At 45.1% G+C, this 12,399-nt stretch overlaps 1 protein-coding gene across 6 annotated transcripts in view; it reads left to right on the top strand.

Moving 5' to 3' along the window:
* The window catches only part of MYLK (myosin light chain kinase), a 471,929-nt gene that overhangs the window by 112,688 nt on the left and 346,842 nt on the right, over nucleotides 1–12,399 (top strand). For 5 of the 6 annotated variants that reach the window (XM_073647529.1, XM_073647531.1, XM_073647528.1 and 2 more), the window contains 3 exons: nucleotides 5,558–5,765; nucleotides 6,161–6,209; nucleotides 12,061–12,226. In XM_073647529.1, the coding sequence (XP_073503630.1) occupies nucleotides 5,558–5,765; nucleotides 6,161–6,209; nucleotides 12,061–12,226 (423 nt within the window). The remainder of the gene's footprint in view (nucleotides 1–5,557; nucleotides 5,766–6,160; nucleotides 6,210–12,060; nucleotides 12,227–12,399) is intronic. The other variant, XM_073647527.1, reaches the window with a different exon arrangement.

The raw sequence follows: 12,399 nt of genomic DNA, 5'->3' as shown, positions 1-12,399 counted from the left end.
TATCTTCTATGTATCATCTGTATATCCTCTGTGTATCCTCTGTATATCCTCTATGTATCCTCTGTATATCCTCTATGTATCCTCTGTATATCCTCTATGTATTATCTGTATATCCTCTATGTATTATCTGTATATCCTCTATGTATCCTCTATGTATCCTCTGTGTATCCTCTGTATATTCTCTGTGTATCCTCTGTATATCCTCTATGTATCCTCTGTACATCCTCTATGTATCCTCTGTGTAACCTCTATGTATCCTCTGTATATCCTCTATGTATCCTCTGTCTATCCTGTATGTATCCTCTGTCTATCCTGTATGTATCCTCTGTTTTCCTTTATGTATCCTCTGTCTTCCTTTATGTATCCTCTGTCTATCTTCTGTCTATATTCTCTGTCTATCTTCTCTATGTATCCTCTGTCTATCATCTTCTCTGTCTATCATCTTCTCTGTCTATCATCTTCTCTGTCTATCATCTTCTCTGTCTATCATCTTCTCTGTCTGTCATCTTCTCTGTCTATCGTCTTCTTTGTCTATCCTCTTCTCTGTCTATCCTCTATGTATTATCTGTCTATCCTCTATGTATTATCTGTCTATCCTCTATGTATTATCTGTATATCTTCTATGTATTATCTGTATATCCTCTGTCTATCTTCTCTGTCTATCCTCTTCTCTGTCTATCCTCTATGTATTATCTGTCTATCCTCTATGTATTATCTGTATATCTTCTATGTATTATCTGTATATCCTCTGTCTGTCTATCTTCTCTGTCTGTCTATCTTCTCTGTCTGTCTATCTTCTCTGTCTGTCTATCTTCTCTGTCTGTCTATCTTCTCTGTCTGTCTATCTTCTCTGTCTGTCTATCTTCTCTGTCTGTCTATCTTCTCTGTCTATTTTCTCTGTCTGTCTTCTGTCTGTCTATTTTCTTTGTCTATCTTCTGTGTCTGTCTATTTTCTCTCTGTCTATTTTGTCTGTCTGTCTTCTCTGTCTATCATCTTCTCTGTCTATCCTCTATGTATTATCTGTTTATCCTCTATGTATTATCTGTTTATCTTCTATGTATTATCTGTATATCCTCTGTATATCTTCTCTGTCTGTCTATCTTCTCTGTCTGTCTTCTCCTCTGTCTATCCTCTCCTCTGTCTATCCTCTCCTCTGTCTATCCTCTCCTCTGTCTATCCTCTCCTCTGTCTATCCTCTCCTCTGTCTATCCTCTCCTCTGTCTATCCTCTCCTCTGTCTATCCTCTCCTCTGTCTATCCTCTCCTCTGTCTATCCTCTCCTCTGTCTATCCTCTCCTCTGTCTGTCTTCTCCTCTGTCTGTCTTCTCCTCTGTCTGTCTTCTCCTCTGTCTGTCTTCTCCTCTGTCTGTCTTCTCCTCTGTCTGTCTTCTCCTCTGTCTATCCTCTCCTCTGTCTATCCTCTCCTCTGTCTATCCTCTCCTCTGTCTATCCTCTCCTCTGTCTGTCTTCTCCTCTGTCTGTCTTCTCCTCTGTCTATCCTCTCCTCTGTCTACCCTGTCCTCTGTCTATCCTCTCCTCTGTCTGTCTTCTCCTCTGTCTGTCTTCTCCTCTGTCTGTCTTCTCCTCTGTCTGTCTTCTCCTCTGTCTGTCTTCTCCTCTGTCTGTCTTCTCCTCTGTCTGTCTTCTCCTCTGTCTGTCTTCTCCTCTGTCTGTCTTCTCCTCTGTCTGTCTTCTCCTCTGTCTGTCTTCTCCTCTGTCTGTCTTCTCCTCTGTCTGTCTTCTCCTCTGTCTGTCTTCTCCTCTGTCTGTCTTCTCCTCTGTCTGTCTTCTCCTCTGTCTATCCTCTCCTCTGTCTATCCTCTCCTCTGTCTATCCTCTCCTCTGTCTATCCTCTCCTCTGTCTATCCTCTCCTCTGTCTATCCTCTCCTCTGTCTATCCTCTCCTCTGTCTATCCTCTCCTCTGTCTATCCTCTCCTCTGTCTATCCTCTCCTCTGTCTATCCTCTCCTCTGTCTATCTTCTCCTCTGTCTATCCTCTCCTCTGTCTATCTTCTCCTCTGTCTATCTTCTCCTCTGTCTATCTTCTCCTCTGTCTATCTTCTCCTCTGTCTATCTTCTCCTCTGTCTATCTTCTCCTCTGTCTATCCTCTCCTCTGTCTATCCTCTCCTCTGTCTATCCTCTCCTCTGTCTATCCTCTCCTCTGTCTTATCCTCTCCTCTGTCTTATCCTCTCCTCTGTCTTATCCTCTCCTCTGTCTTATCCTCTCCTCTGTCTTATCCTCTCCTCTCTCTATCTTCTCCTCTCTCTATCTTCTCCTCTCTCTTATCTTCTCCTCTCTCTATCTTCTCCTCTGTCTATCTTCTCCTCTGTCTATCTTCTCCTCTGTCTATCCTCTCCTCCCTCTATCCTCTCCTCCCTCTATCCTCTCCTCCCTCTATCCTCTCCTCCCTCTATCCTCTCCTCCGTCTATCTTCTCCTCCGTCTATCTTCTCCTCCGTCTTATCCTCTCCTCTGTCTTATCCTCTCCTCTGTCTTATCCTCTCCTCTGTCTTATCCTCTCCTCTGTCTTATCCTCTCCTCTGTCTTATCCTCTCCTCTGTCTTATCCTCTCCTCTGTCTTATCTTCTCCTCTGTCTTATCTTCTCCTCTGTCTTATCTTCTCCTCTGTCTTATCTTCTCCTCTGTCTATCTTCTCCTCTGTCTTATCTTCTCCTCTGTCTTATCTTCTCCTCTCTCTATCTTCTCCTCTCTCTATCTTCTCCTCTCTCTATCTTCTCCTCTGTCTATCTTCTCCTCTGTCTATCTTCTCCTCTGTCTATCTTCTCCTCTGTCTATCTTCTCCTCTGTCTATCCTCTCCTCTGTCTATCCTCTCCTCCCTCTATCCTCTCCTCCCTCTATCCTCTCCTCCCTCTATCCTCTCCTCCCTCTATCCTCTCCTCCCTCTATCCTCTCCTCCCTCTATCCTCTCCTCCCTCTATCCTCTCCTCCCTCTATCCTCTCCTCCCTCTATCCTCTCCTCCCTCTATCCTCTCCTCCGTCTATCTTCTCCTCCGTCTATCTTCTCCTCCGTCTATCTTCTCCTCCGTCTATCTTCTCCTCCGTCTATCTTCTCCTCCGTCTATCTTCTCCTCCGTCTATCTTCTCCTCTGTCTATCTTCTCCTCTGTCTATCTTCTCCTCTGTCTATCTTCTCCTCTGTCTATCTTCTCCTCTGTCTATCTTCTCCTCTGTCTATCTTCTCCTCTGTCTATCTTCTCCTCTGTCTATCTTCTCCTCTGTCTATCTTCTCCTCTGTCTATCTTCTCCTCTGTCTATCTTCTCCTCTGTCTATCTTCTCCTCTGTCTATCCTCTCCTCCGTCTATCCTCTCCTCCGTCTACCCTCTCCTCCGTCTACCCTCTCCTCCGTCTATCCTCTCCTCCGTCTACCCTCTCCTCCGTCTATCCTCTCCTCCCTCTATCCTCTCCTCCCTCTATCCTCTCCTCCGTCTATCCTCTCCTCCGTCTATCCTCTCCTCCGTCTATCCTCTCCTCCGTCTATCCTCTCCTCCGTCTATCCTCTCCTCCGTCTATCCTCTCCTCCGTCTATCCTCTCCTCCGTCTATCCTCTCCTCCGTCTATCCTCTCCTCCGTCTATCCTCTCCTCCCTCTATCCTCTCCTCCCTCTATCCTCTCCTCCCTCTATCCTCTCCTCCCTCTATCCTCTCCTCCCTCTATCCTCTCCTCCCTCTATCCTCTCCTCCCTCTATCCTCTCCTCCCTCTATCCTCTCCTCCCTCTATCCTCTCCTCCCTCTATCCTCTCCTCCCTCTATCCTCTCCTCCCTCTATCCTCTCCTCCCTCTATCCTCTCCTCCCTCTATCCTCTCCTCCCTCTATCCTCTCCTCCCTCTATCCTCTCCTCCCTCTATCCTCTCCTCCCTCTATCCTCTCCTCCCTCTATCCTCTCCTCCCTCTATCCTCTCCTCCGTCTATCCTCTCCTCCGTCTATCCTCTATGTATTATCTGTATATCCTCTATGTCTTCTCTATCTGTTATAGTACATAGGCTGCAGGATGGTTTCCCCTTCTCTTGCTCTCTTCACCCGGTTGTATCTTTATTCTGTTTTATGAAAGTTGACTGATAAAGTTGGTGATAAATCGGTCCAGACAGTGGATCAGGAGAGATCAGTGGGGCACGACGACCTCACTGACACTATTTACTGTCATGGAAGATGGAGAAAACAGACTTTATTTTTCTTGTGAACCTATTTGCCAATATGCTTTAACCAAAATGTCTGAATTTAAGTGACAATTCCTGCCCTGATGGCGTCCACCGTGATGACCTACAATCACTGGAATGACGTCCTGCGCAGAGATATTTGTCAGTTCTGACTCCTTTTTTCCCCTTTTCTCCTGTGATTTTCAGCATTTTGTGTCTTGTGTGCTGCACTCTCTCGTATCTAAGAGGTAACATTTCTCCTTGCGGAGAGCGACATGTTAAGCATGTCACAGTGAGGAGACTTTTAAAGCCGCAATGCTCCTCTGGGAAATATGCAAATTGTCTCTTCAGAGAGGAAGAGGACCAGAACTCTAGTGCCACCTACAGGTAGTAGCAATCCTAAAAGTCAATAGTGACCCTTTAACGAGCGTTATCACATGACTTCGGATATAAGTGAGAACCAGAAACTCCATTTGCAGACACTCTGTTTTGGGGTACTGCCCCTCACCCAGCCAAACCAGAACTCACACTTTGCACTGACGAGGGGCAGTACCCTGAAACAGTGTCTGCAAATGGAGTTTCTGGTTCTGGCTTTTATCTTAAGGCATGTGATAAGGCTGACTTGTAGGATCGCTGCTTCCTGTAGGTGGCACTAGAGTTCTGGTCTTCTTCCTCTCTGAAGAGACAATATGCACTCTCTCATGTTACATGGTTAGTGAGCGCCATCTACAGGGCAATCTCTGTATATCATCACCAGGAAGAATGCAGCTGGCAGCAGTATCGGAGATTAGATCACCCCAGCAGACAGGAAAGTGTTAATTCTGCGTCATTCTCGGCCCAGCCGAACTGTAAGGCTGTGTGCCCACGATCATGCTACAGCAGCGCTTTGGACGCAGCTTGCTTTCGCTGCATCCGATCGCGCAGGTAAATCCGCTGTGTTCATTGATCCATGCAAAGTCACCGCACCCTATACATTCAAGCGTCTCCGCAACAGAAATTGACATGCTGCGGCTCGTAAAGCTGCGCCGCCGGTGAGTTTCCGCAGCATCAATCGGAAGCACAGGGGGCAGGAGATTCCTATAAATCCAACACTCTGCTTGTAAAGTAGAATGCAGCGGTTTGGACGCAGCAGTTTGGACGCAGAGCAGGTGAGCTGCGTCCAGAACGCTGCTATTACAGATCGTGGGCTCGCAGCCTGACTGTGCCGTCCCCTGCCGCTGTGTGAGCAGTCAGATCCGCAGACGAGCTTCCAGCAAGCAGAGATCCTGAGCACTGATCTACCCAGACGGCTTATGATCCCTTGTATGGGATTCTCTACACATTTAACCCTTATTTGTTGCTGGCGATCCCTCTGAGCGATGGAGGTGTGCGGACGCTGATCCGGTTGTTTTCGTTTCAGGTCGGCGGGTGTCCAGATCCTCGGGTCACTTGGTACAGGCGCGGACAGCCGGTTGTGAGCGAGGAGCGGTGCATCGTGGAGCAGAGCGCGAGAGGAACCTTCTGCCTCATCATTAAAGACGTCACCGTGGACGATGGCGGCAAATACACGTGTGAGGCCTCCAATGAGGAGGGCGTGCGACAAGTGACCATAGAACTCACCGTGGAGGGTAAGACGCCCGCAATCAGCCATCACAAAGATACTGCGGCATGGCTCCAGAAACTGGAGAGGTGCAAGCGTAGGATCAGGTGAATCAGTAACTACAACCCCCATCAGGTGCACAGTGTTCTTATTGTGTCCGCACTCTCAGAACAAGGGAGGATTGTACAATCCACCACAAGGACGAATCCATGATAAGCGCGACATCACGGTATGACCCGATCACCCTGCCACGATGGAGGACAGCCGCTGCTGCCATCAGTCCGTCATGGGGACTGTTCTTATCTCCTGCCGGATTACCAGGGTTTCCAGACTATCAAATGTTACTGACACGGCAGGATGTAATGCGGGCTCTGATCCGGCCGTGTCTGCGGCGCTCACCCCATCTATGTCCTTCTTTTGCAGGTAGCTCGGCCGTGAAGTACAGTTTGCCCGGAGGCAGCCGGAGCGCGGGGTGAGCCGGCAGGATGGCGGCACTGGTTCTGGGCAGCCGATCTGCCATGCTTCCCTTGGCCCGCCGCGTGTTTAACCTTCTGATGGAAGCCTGTCTCCGTTATCAGTACCAGCCGTGTAGTCGCTGTGATGTCCGCGCCGTCAGACACGGGTGCAGGGAGCGGACGGCTGCTGACTGTGCCCTATACAATCTATACGGTCCTGCTGGAACGTCACCAACATAAACCTTCCTGGCACTGCCACCTGGACAGACAGGAGCCCAGAAGAGCTGACAGTCTGGGCCGACCCTGGCCGGGTGCGGTGACCGCACATAAGGGAAAGGTCACTTTAAATAAAGAGACATTTACCCTGAAATCCAGGAAAATACAAATCCTAGATTTTAAAGAAAGGTGTGAAATATCCAGTACAGCTCCCACGGGGATCGACAGTCCCTCCGGGCGTCACGTCCACTCCGGCTATCCCTATGTGACCGCAGGGTTGTGGGAAAGCTGGGTGACGAGCACTCGCATGGCAGCCATATTGGTTGTCACTCCGCTTTTCTCAAAGCCCAGTTTCATAAGTCAATGACTCCGGGTGGAGATTTACTCAGAAGAATCTCGAGATCCGCTACAAATAGTCGTGTTTTATTATTCTCCATCAGTTCATTATCCCTATGATTGTTCTTTCTGGCAAAATACTGGAGAGTAAGACACAAAGTAACCAGCAGAATAGTGACCGCAGCTCTGGAGGATAAGACACAATGTAACAGCAGAATAGTGACTTCAGCTCTGGAGGATAAGACACAATGTAACAGCAGAATAGTGACTGCAGCTCTGGAGGATAAGACACAATGTAACAGCAGAATAGTGACTGCAGCTCTGGAGGATAAGACACAATGTAACAGCAGAATAGTGACTGCAGCTCTGGAGGATAAAACACGATGTAACAGCAGAATAGTGACTGCAGCTCTGGAGGATAAGACGGGCTGTAAAAGCAGAATAGTGACTGCAGCTCTGGAGGATAAGACAAAATGTAACAGCAGAATAGTGACTGCAGCTCTGGAGGATAAAACACGATGTAACAGCAGAATAGTGACTGCAGCTGTGGAGGATAAGACGGGATGTAAAAGCAGAATAGTGACTGCAGCTCTGGAGGATAAGACTGGATGTAACAGCAGAATAGTGACTGCAGCTCTGGAGGATAAGACGGGATGTAAAAGCAGAATAGTGACTGCAGCTCTGGAGGATAAGACACGATGTAACAGCAGAATAGTGACTGCAGCTCTGGAGGATAAGACCGGATGTAAAAGCAGAATAGTGACTGCAGCTCTGGAAGATAAGACGCGATGTAACAGCAGAATAGTGACTGCAGCTCTGGAGGATAAGACGGGATGTAACCGCAGAATAGTGACTGCAGCTCTGGAGGATAAGACCGGATGTAAAAGCAGAATAGTGACTGCAGCTCTGGAGGATAAGACTGGATGTAACAGCAGAATAGTGACTGCAGCTCTGGAGGATAAGACAGGATGTAACTGCAGATTAGTGACTGCAGCTCTGGAGGAGAAGACAGGATGTAACAGCAGAATAGTGACTGCAGCTCTGGAGGAGAAGACGGGATGTAACAGCAGAATAGTGACTGCAGCTCTGGAGGATAAGACTGGATGTAACAGCAGAATAGTGACTGCAGCTCTGGAGGTGACTGGAGGATAAGACATGATGTAACAGCTGAATAGTGGCTGCAGCTCTGGAGGTGACTGGAGGATAAGACATGATGTAACAGCTGAATAGTGACTGCAGCTCTGGAGGTGACTGGAGGATAATACATGATGTAACAGCTGAATAGTTAGATCAATAGTTAAATTCGAAACAGGTTACCCAGAGGGTAAATAAACTCTGTTTCAGGAATCTGCTAAGAAATAACTTTTATTAATTTTCTATTATAAAGTGGTGAACATTTAAAGTTACTATAGCGGTCCCATATTATTCTTATATATAAGAGAGAGTTTCCTCACATTGGAACATCTCTTTAATCTGCTACAGACATTCAGCCTTATATATATATATATAGTCCTCTCTAGATCCCGGCTGCAGTCCGTGCATCTAAGCAGCGCTTTCTGAATGTGTTTACTTTTGTCTATATATATATATATATATATATATATATATATATATATATATATATATATATATATATATATATATATATATATATACAGTTATATGAAAAAGTTTGGGCACCCCTATTAATCTTAAGCTTAATGTTTTCTTATAATTGGTGTTTTTGCAGCAGCTCTTCCAGTTTGATATATGTAATAACTGTTGGACACAGTAATGTTTCTGCCTTGAAATGAGGTTTATTGTACTAACAGAAAATGTGCAATCTGCATTCAAACAAAATTTGACAGGTGCATAAGTATGGGCACCTCACCAGAAAAGTGACATTAATATTTAGTAGATCCTCCTTTTGCCTCTAGTCGCTTCCTGTAGCTTTTAATGATTTCCTGGATCCTGGATGAAGGTATTTTTGACCATTCCTCTTTACAAAACAATTCCAGTTCCTGTAAGTTTGATGGTCGCCGAGCATGGACAGCCCTCTTCAAATGATCCCACAGATGTTCAATGATATTCAGGTCTGGGGACTGGGATGGCCATTCCAGAACATTGTAATTGTTCCTCTGCATGAATGCCTGAGTAGATTTGGAGTAGTGTTTTGGATCATTGTCTTGCTGAAAGATCCATCCCCTGCGTAACTTCAACTTTGTCACTGATTCTTGAACATTATTGTCAAGAATCTGCTGATACTGAGTGGAATCCATGCGTCCCTCAACTTTAACAAGATTCCCAGTGCCGGCATTGGCCACACAGCCCCAAAGCATGATGGAACCTCCACCAAATTTTACTGTGGGTAGCAAGTGTTTTTCTTGGAATGCTGTGTTTTTTTGCCGCCATGCATAACGCCTTTTTGTATGACCAAACAACTCAATCTTTGTTTCATCAGTCCACAGGACCTTCTTCCAGAAAGAAATTGACTTCTCCAAATGTGCTTTTGCATACCTCAGCCGACTCTGTTTGTGGCGTGCTTGCAGAAACGGCTTCTTTCGCATCACTCTCCCATACAGCTTCTCCTTCTGCAAAGTGCGTAGTATAGTTGACCGATGCACAGTGACACCATCTGCAGCAAGTTGATGCTGCAGCTCTCTGGAGGTGGTCTGAGGATTGTCCTTGACTGATCTCACCATTCTTCTTCTCTGCCTTTCTGATGTTTTGCTTGGCCTGCCACTTCTGGCCTTAACAAGAACTGTCCCTGTGTGCTTCCATTTCCTTACTATGTTCCTCACAGTGGAAACTGACAGGTTAAATCTCTGAGACAGCTTTTTGTATCCTTCCCCTGAACAACTATGTTGAATAATCTTTGTTTTCAGATCATTTGACAGTTGTTTTGAGGAGCCCATGATGCCACTCTTCAGAGGAGATTCAAACAGGAGAACAACTTGCAAGTGGCCACTTTAAGTATCTTTTCTCATGATTGCATACACCTGGCTATGAAGTTCAAAGCTCAATGAGGTTACAAAACCAGAAAAAGTGCTTTAGTAAGTCAGTAAAAAGTAGGTAGGAGTATTTAAGACAAGAAAATGATAAGGGTGCCCATACTTATGCACCTGACAAATTTTGTTTGAATGCAGATTGCACATTTTCTGTTAGTACAATAAACCTCATTTCAAGGCAGAAACATTACTGTGTCCAACAGTTATTACATATATCAAGCTGAAATAGCTGCTGCAAAAACACCAATTATAAGAAAACATTAAGCTTAAGATTAATAGGGGTGCCCAAACTTTTTCATATAACTGTATGTGTATATATATATATATATATACAGTACAGACCAAAAGTTTGGACACACCTTCTCATTTGAAGATTTTTCTGTATTTTCATGACTATGAAAATTGTACATTCACACTGAAGGCATCAAAACTATGAATTACCACATTTGGAATTATATACTTAACAAAAAAGTGTGAAACAACTGAAAATATGTCTTATATTCTAGGGTCTTCACAGTAGCCACCTTTTGCTTTGATGACTGCTTTGAACACTCTTGGCATTTTCTTGATGAGCTTCAAGAGGTAGTCACCAGAAATGGTCTTCACTTCACAGGTGTGCCCTGTCAGGTTTAATAAGTGGGGTTTCTTTCCTTATAAATGGGGTTGGGACCATCAGTTGTGTTGTGCATAAGTATGGTAGATACACAGCTGATAGCCCTACTGAATAGACTGTTAGAATTTGTATTATGGCAAGAAAAAAGCAGCTAAGTAAAGAAAAACGAGTGGCCATCATTACTTTAAGAAATGAAGGTCAGTCAGTCCGAAAAATTGGGCAAACTTTGAAAGTGTCCCCAAGTGCAGTTGCAAAAACCATCAAGCGCTACAAAGAAACTGGCTCACATGAGGACCGCCCCAGGAAAGGAAGACCAAGAGTCACCTCTGCTTCTGAAGATAAGTTTATCTGAGTCACCAGCCTCAGAAATCGCAGGTTAACAGCAGCTCAGATTAGAGACCAGGTCAATGCCACACAGAGTTCTAGCAGCAGACACATCTCTACAACAACTGTTAAGAGGAGACTTTGTGCAGCAGGCCTTCATGGTAAAATAGCTGCTAGGAAACCACTGCTAAGGACAGGCAACAAGCAGAAGAGACTTGTTTGGGCTAAAGAACACAAGGAATGGACATTAGACCAGTGGAAATCTGTGCTTTGGTCTGATGAGTCCAAATTTGAGATCTTTGGTTCCAACCACCGTGTCTTTGTGCGACGCAGAAAAGGTGAACGGATGGACTCTACATGCCTGGTTCCCACCGTGAAGCATGGAGGAGGAAGTGTGATGGTGTGGTGGTGTTTTGCTGGTGACACTGTTGGGGATTTATTCAAAATTGAAGGCATACTGAACCAGCATGGCTACCACAGCATCTTGCAGCGGCATGCTATTCCATCCGGTTTGCGTTTAGTTGGACCATCATTTATTTTTCAACAGGACAATGACCCCAAACACCTCCAGGCTGTGTAAGGGCTATTTGACCAAGAAGGAGAGTGATGGGGGGGCTACGCCAGATGACCTGGCCTCCACAGTCACCAGACCTGAACCCAATCGAGATGGTTTGGGGTGAGCTGGACCGCAGAGTGAAGGCAAAAGGGCCAACAAGTGCTAAGCATCTCTGGGAACTCCTTCAAGATTGTTGGAAGACCATTTCCGGTGACTGAAGCTCATCAAGAGAATGCAAAGAGTGTGCAAAGCAGTCATCAAAGCAAAAGGGGGCTACTGTGAAGACCCTAGAATATAAGACATATTTTCAGTTGTTTCACACTTTTTTGTTAAGTATATAATTCCACATGTGGTAATTCATAGTTTTGATGCCTTCAGTGTGAATGTACAATTTTCATAGTCAAGAAAATACAGAAAAATCTTTAAATGAGAAGTTGTGTCCAAACTTTTGGTCTGTACTGTATATATATATATATATATATATATATATATATATATATATATATATATATATATATATATATATATATATATATATATATATATATATATATATATATATATATATATATATGGTTGAATGTCTTTAGCAGATTAAAGAGGTGTTCCAATGTGAGGAAACTCTCTCTTATATATAAGAATAATATGGGACCGCTATAGTAACTTTAAATGTTGACCACTTTATAATAGAAAATTAATAAAGGTTATTTCTTAGCAGCTCTGGAGGTGACTCTAGGATAAGACATGATGCAACAGCAGAATAGTCAGTGCAGCTTTGGAGGTGACTGGAGGGGAGGACCTTTAACCCTTGGCTTTCACATCTCATTTCTCTCCAGTAGCCCTTTTGCTGTCCCTGCGATAGAGAACCGGCCAAGTATTTGGGGAGAGAGTCCTCCTAAATTTGTGACTAAACCGACTCGAGTTGTGGTGAAAGAGGGTCAGACCGGAAGATTCATGTTCAAGATAACGGGGCGTCCGCAACCAACCGCCAAATGGCGCAAGGTGAGTGACCCGCGCTCTGACTACTCTGAACATTTTTGTAGATGAGTTCACCGAACAGAAGACCCCTCAAATCCTAAAGGTGTGAATTCCCCATCTGACACAATGTAACTGATTATATGTAGAATTCATGGGATTCTCCCCTTCAAAAATCACCCATCACCCCCCATAGCTGT

Source organism: Phyllobates terribilis, unplaced genomic scaffold (assembly GCF_046119375.1).
Source record: "Phyllobates terribilis strain yellow unplaced genomic scaffold, ASM4611937v1 Scaffold_9__5_contigs__length_417890890, whole genome shotgun sequence".
Lineage (NCBI taxonomy): Eukaryota > Metazoa > Chordata > Amphibia > Anura > Dendrobatidae > Phyllobates > Phyllobates terribilis.
This window is presented reverse-complemented; position numbering and strand designations above follow the sequence as displayed.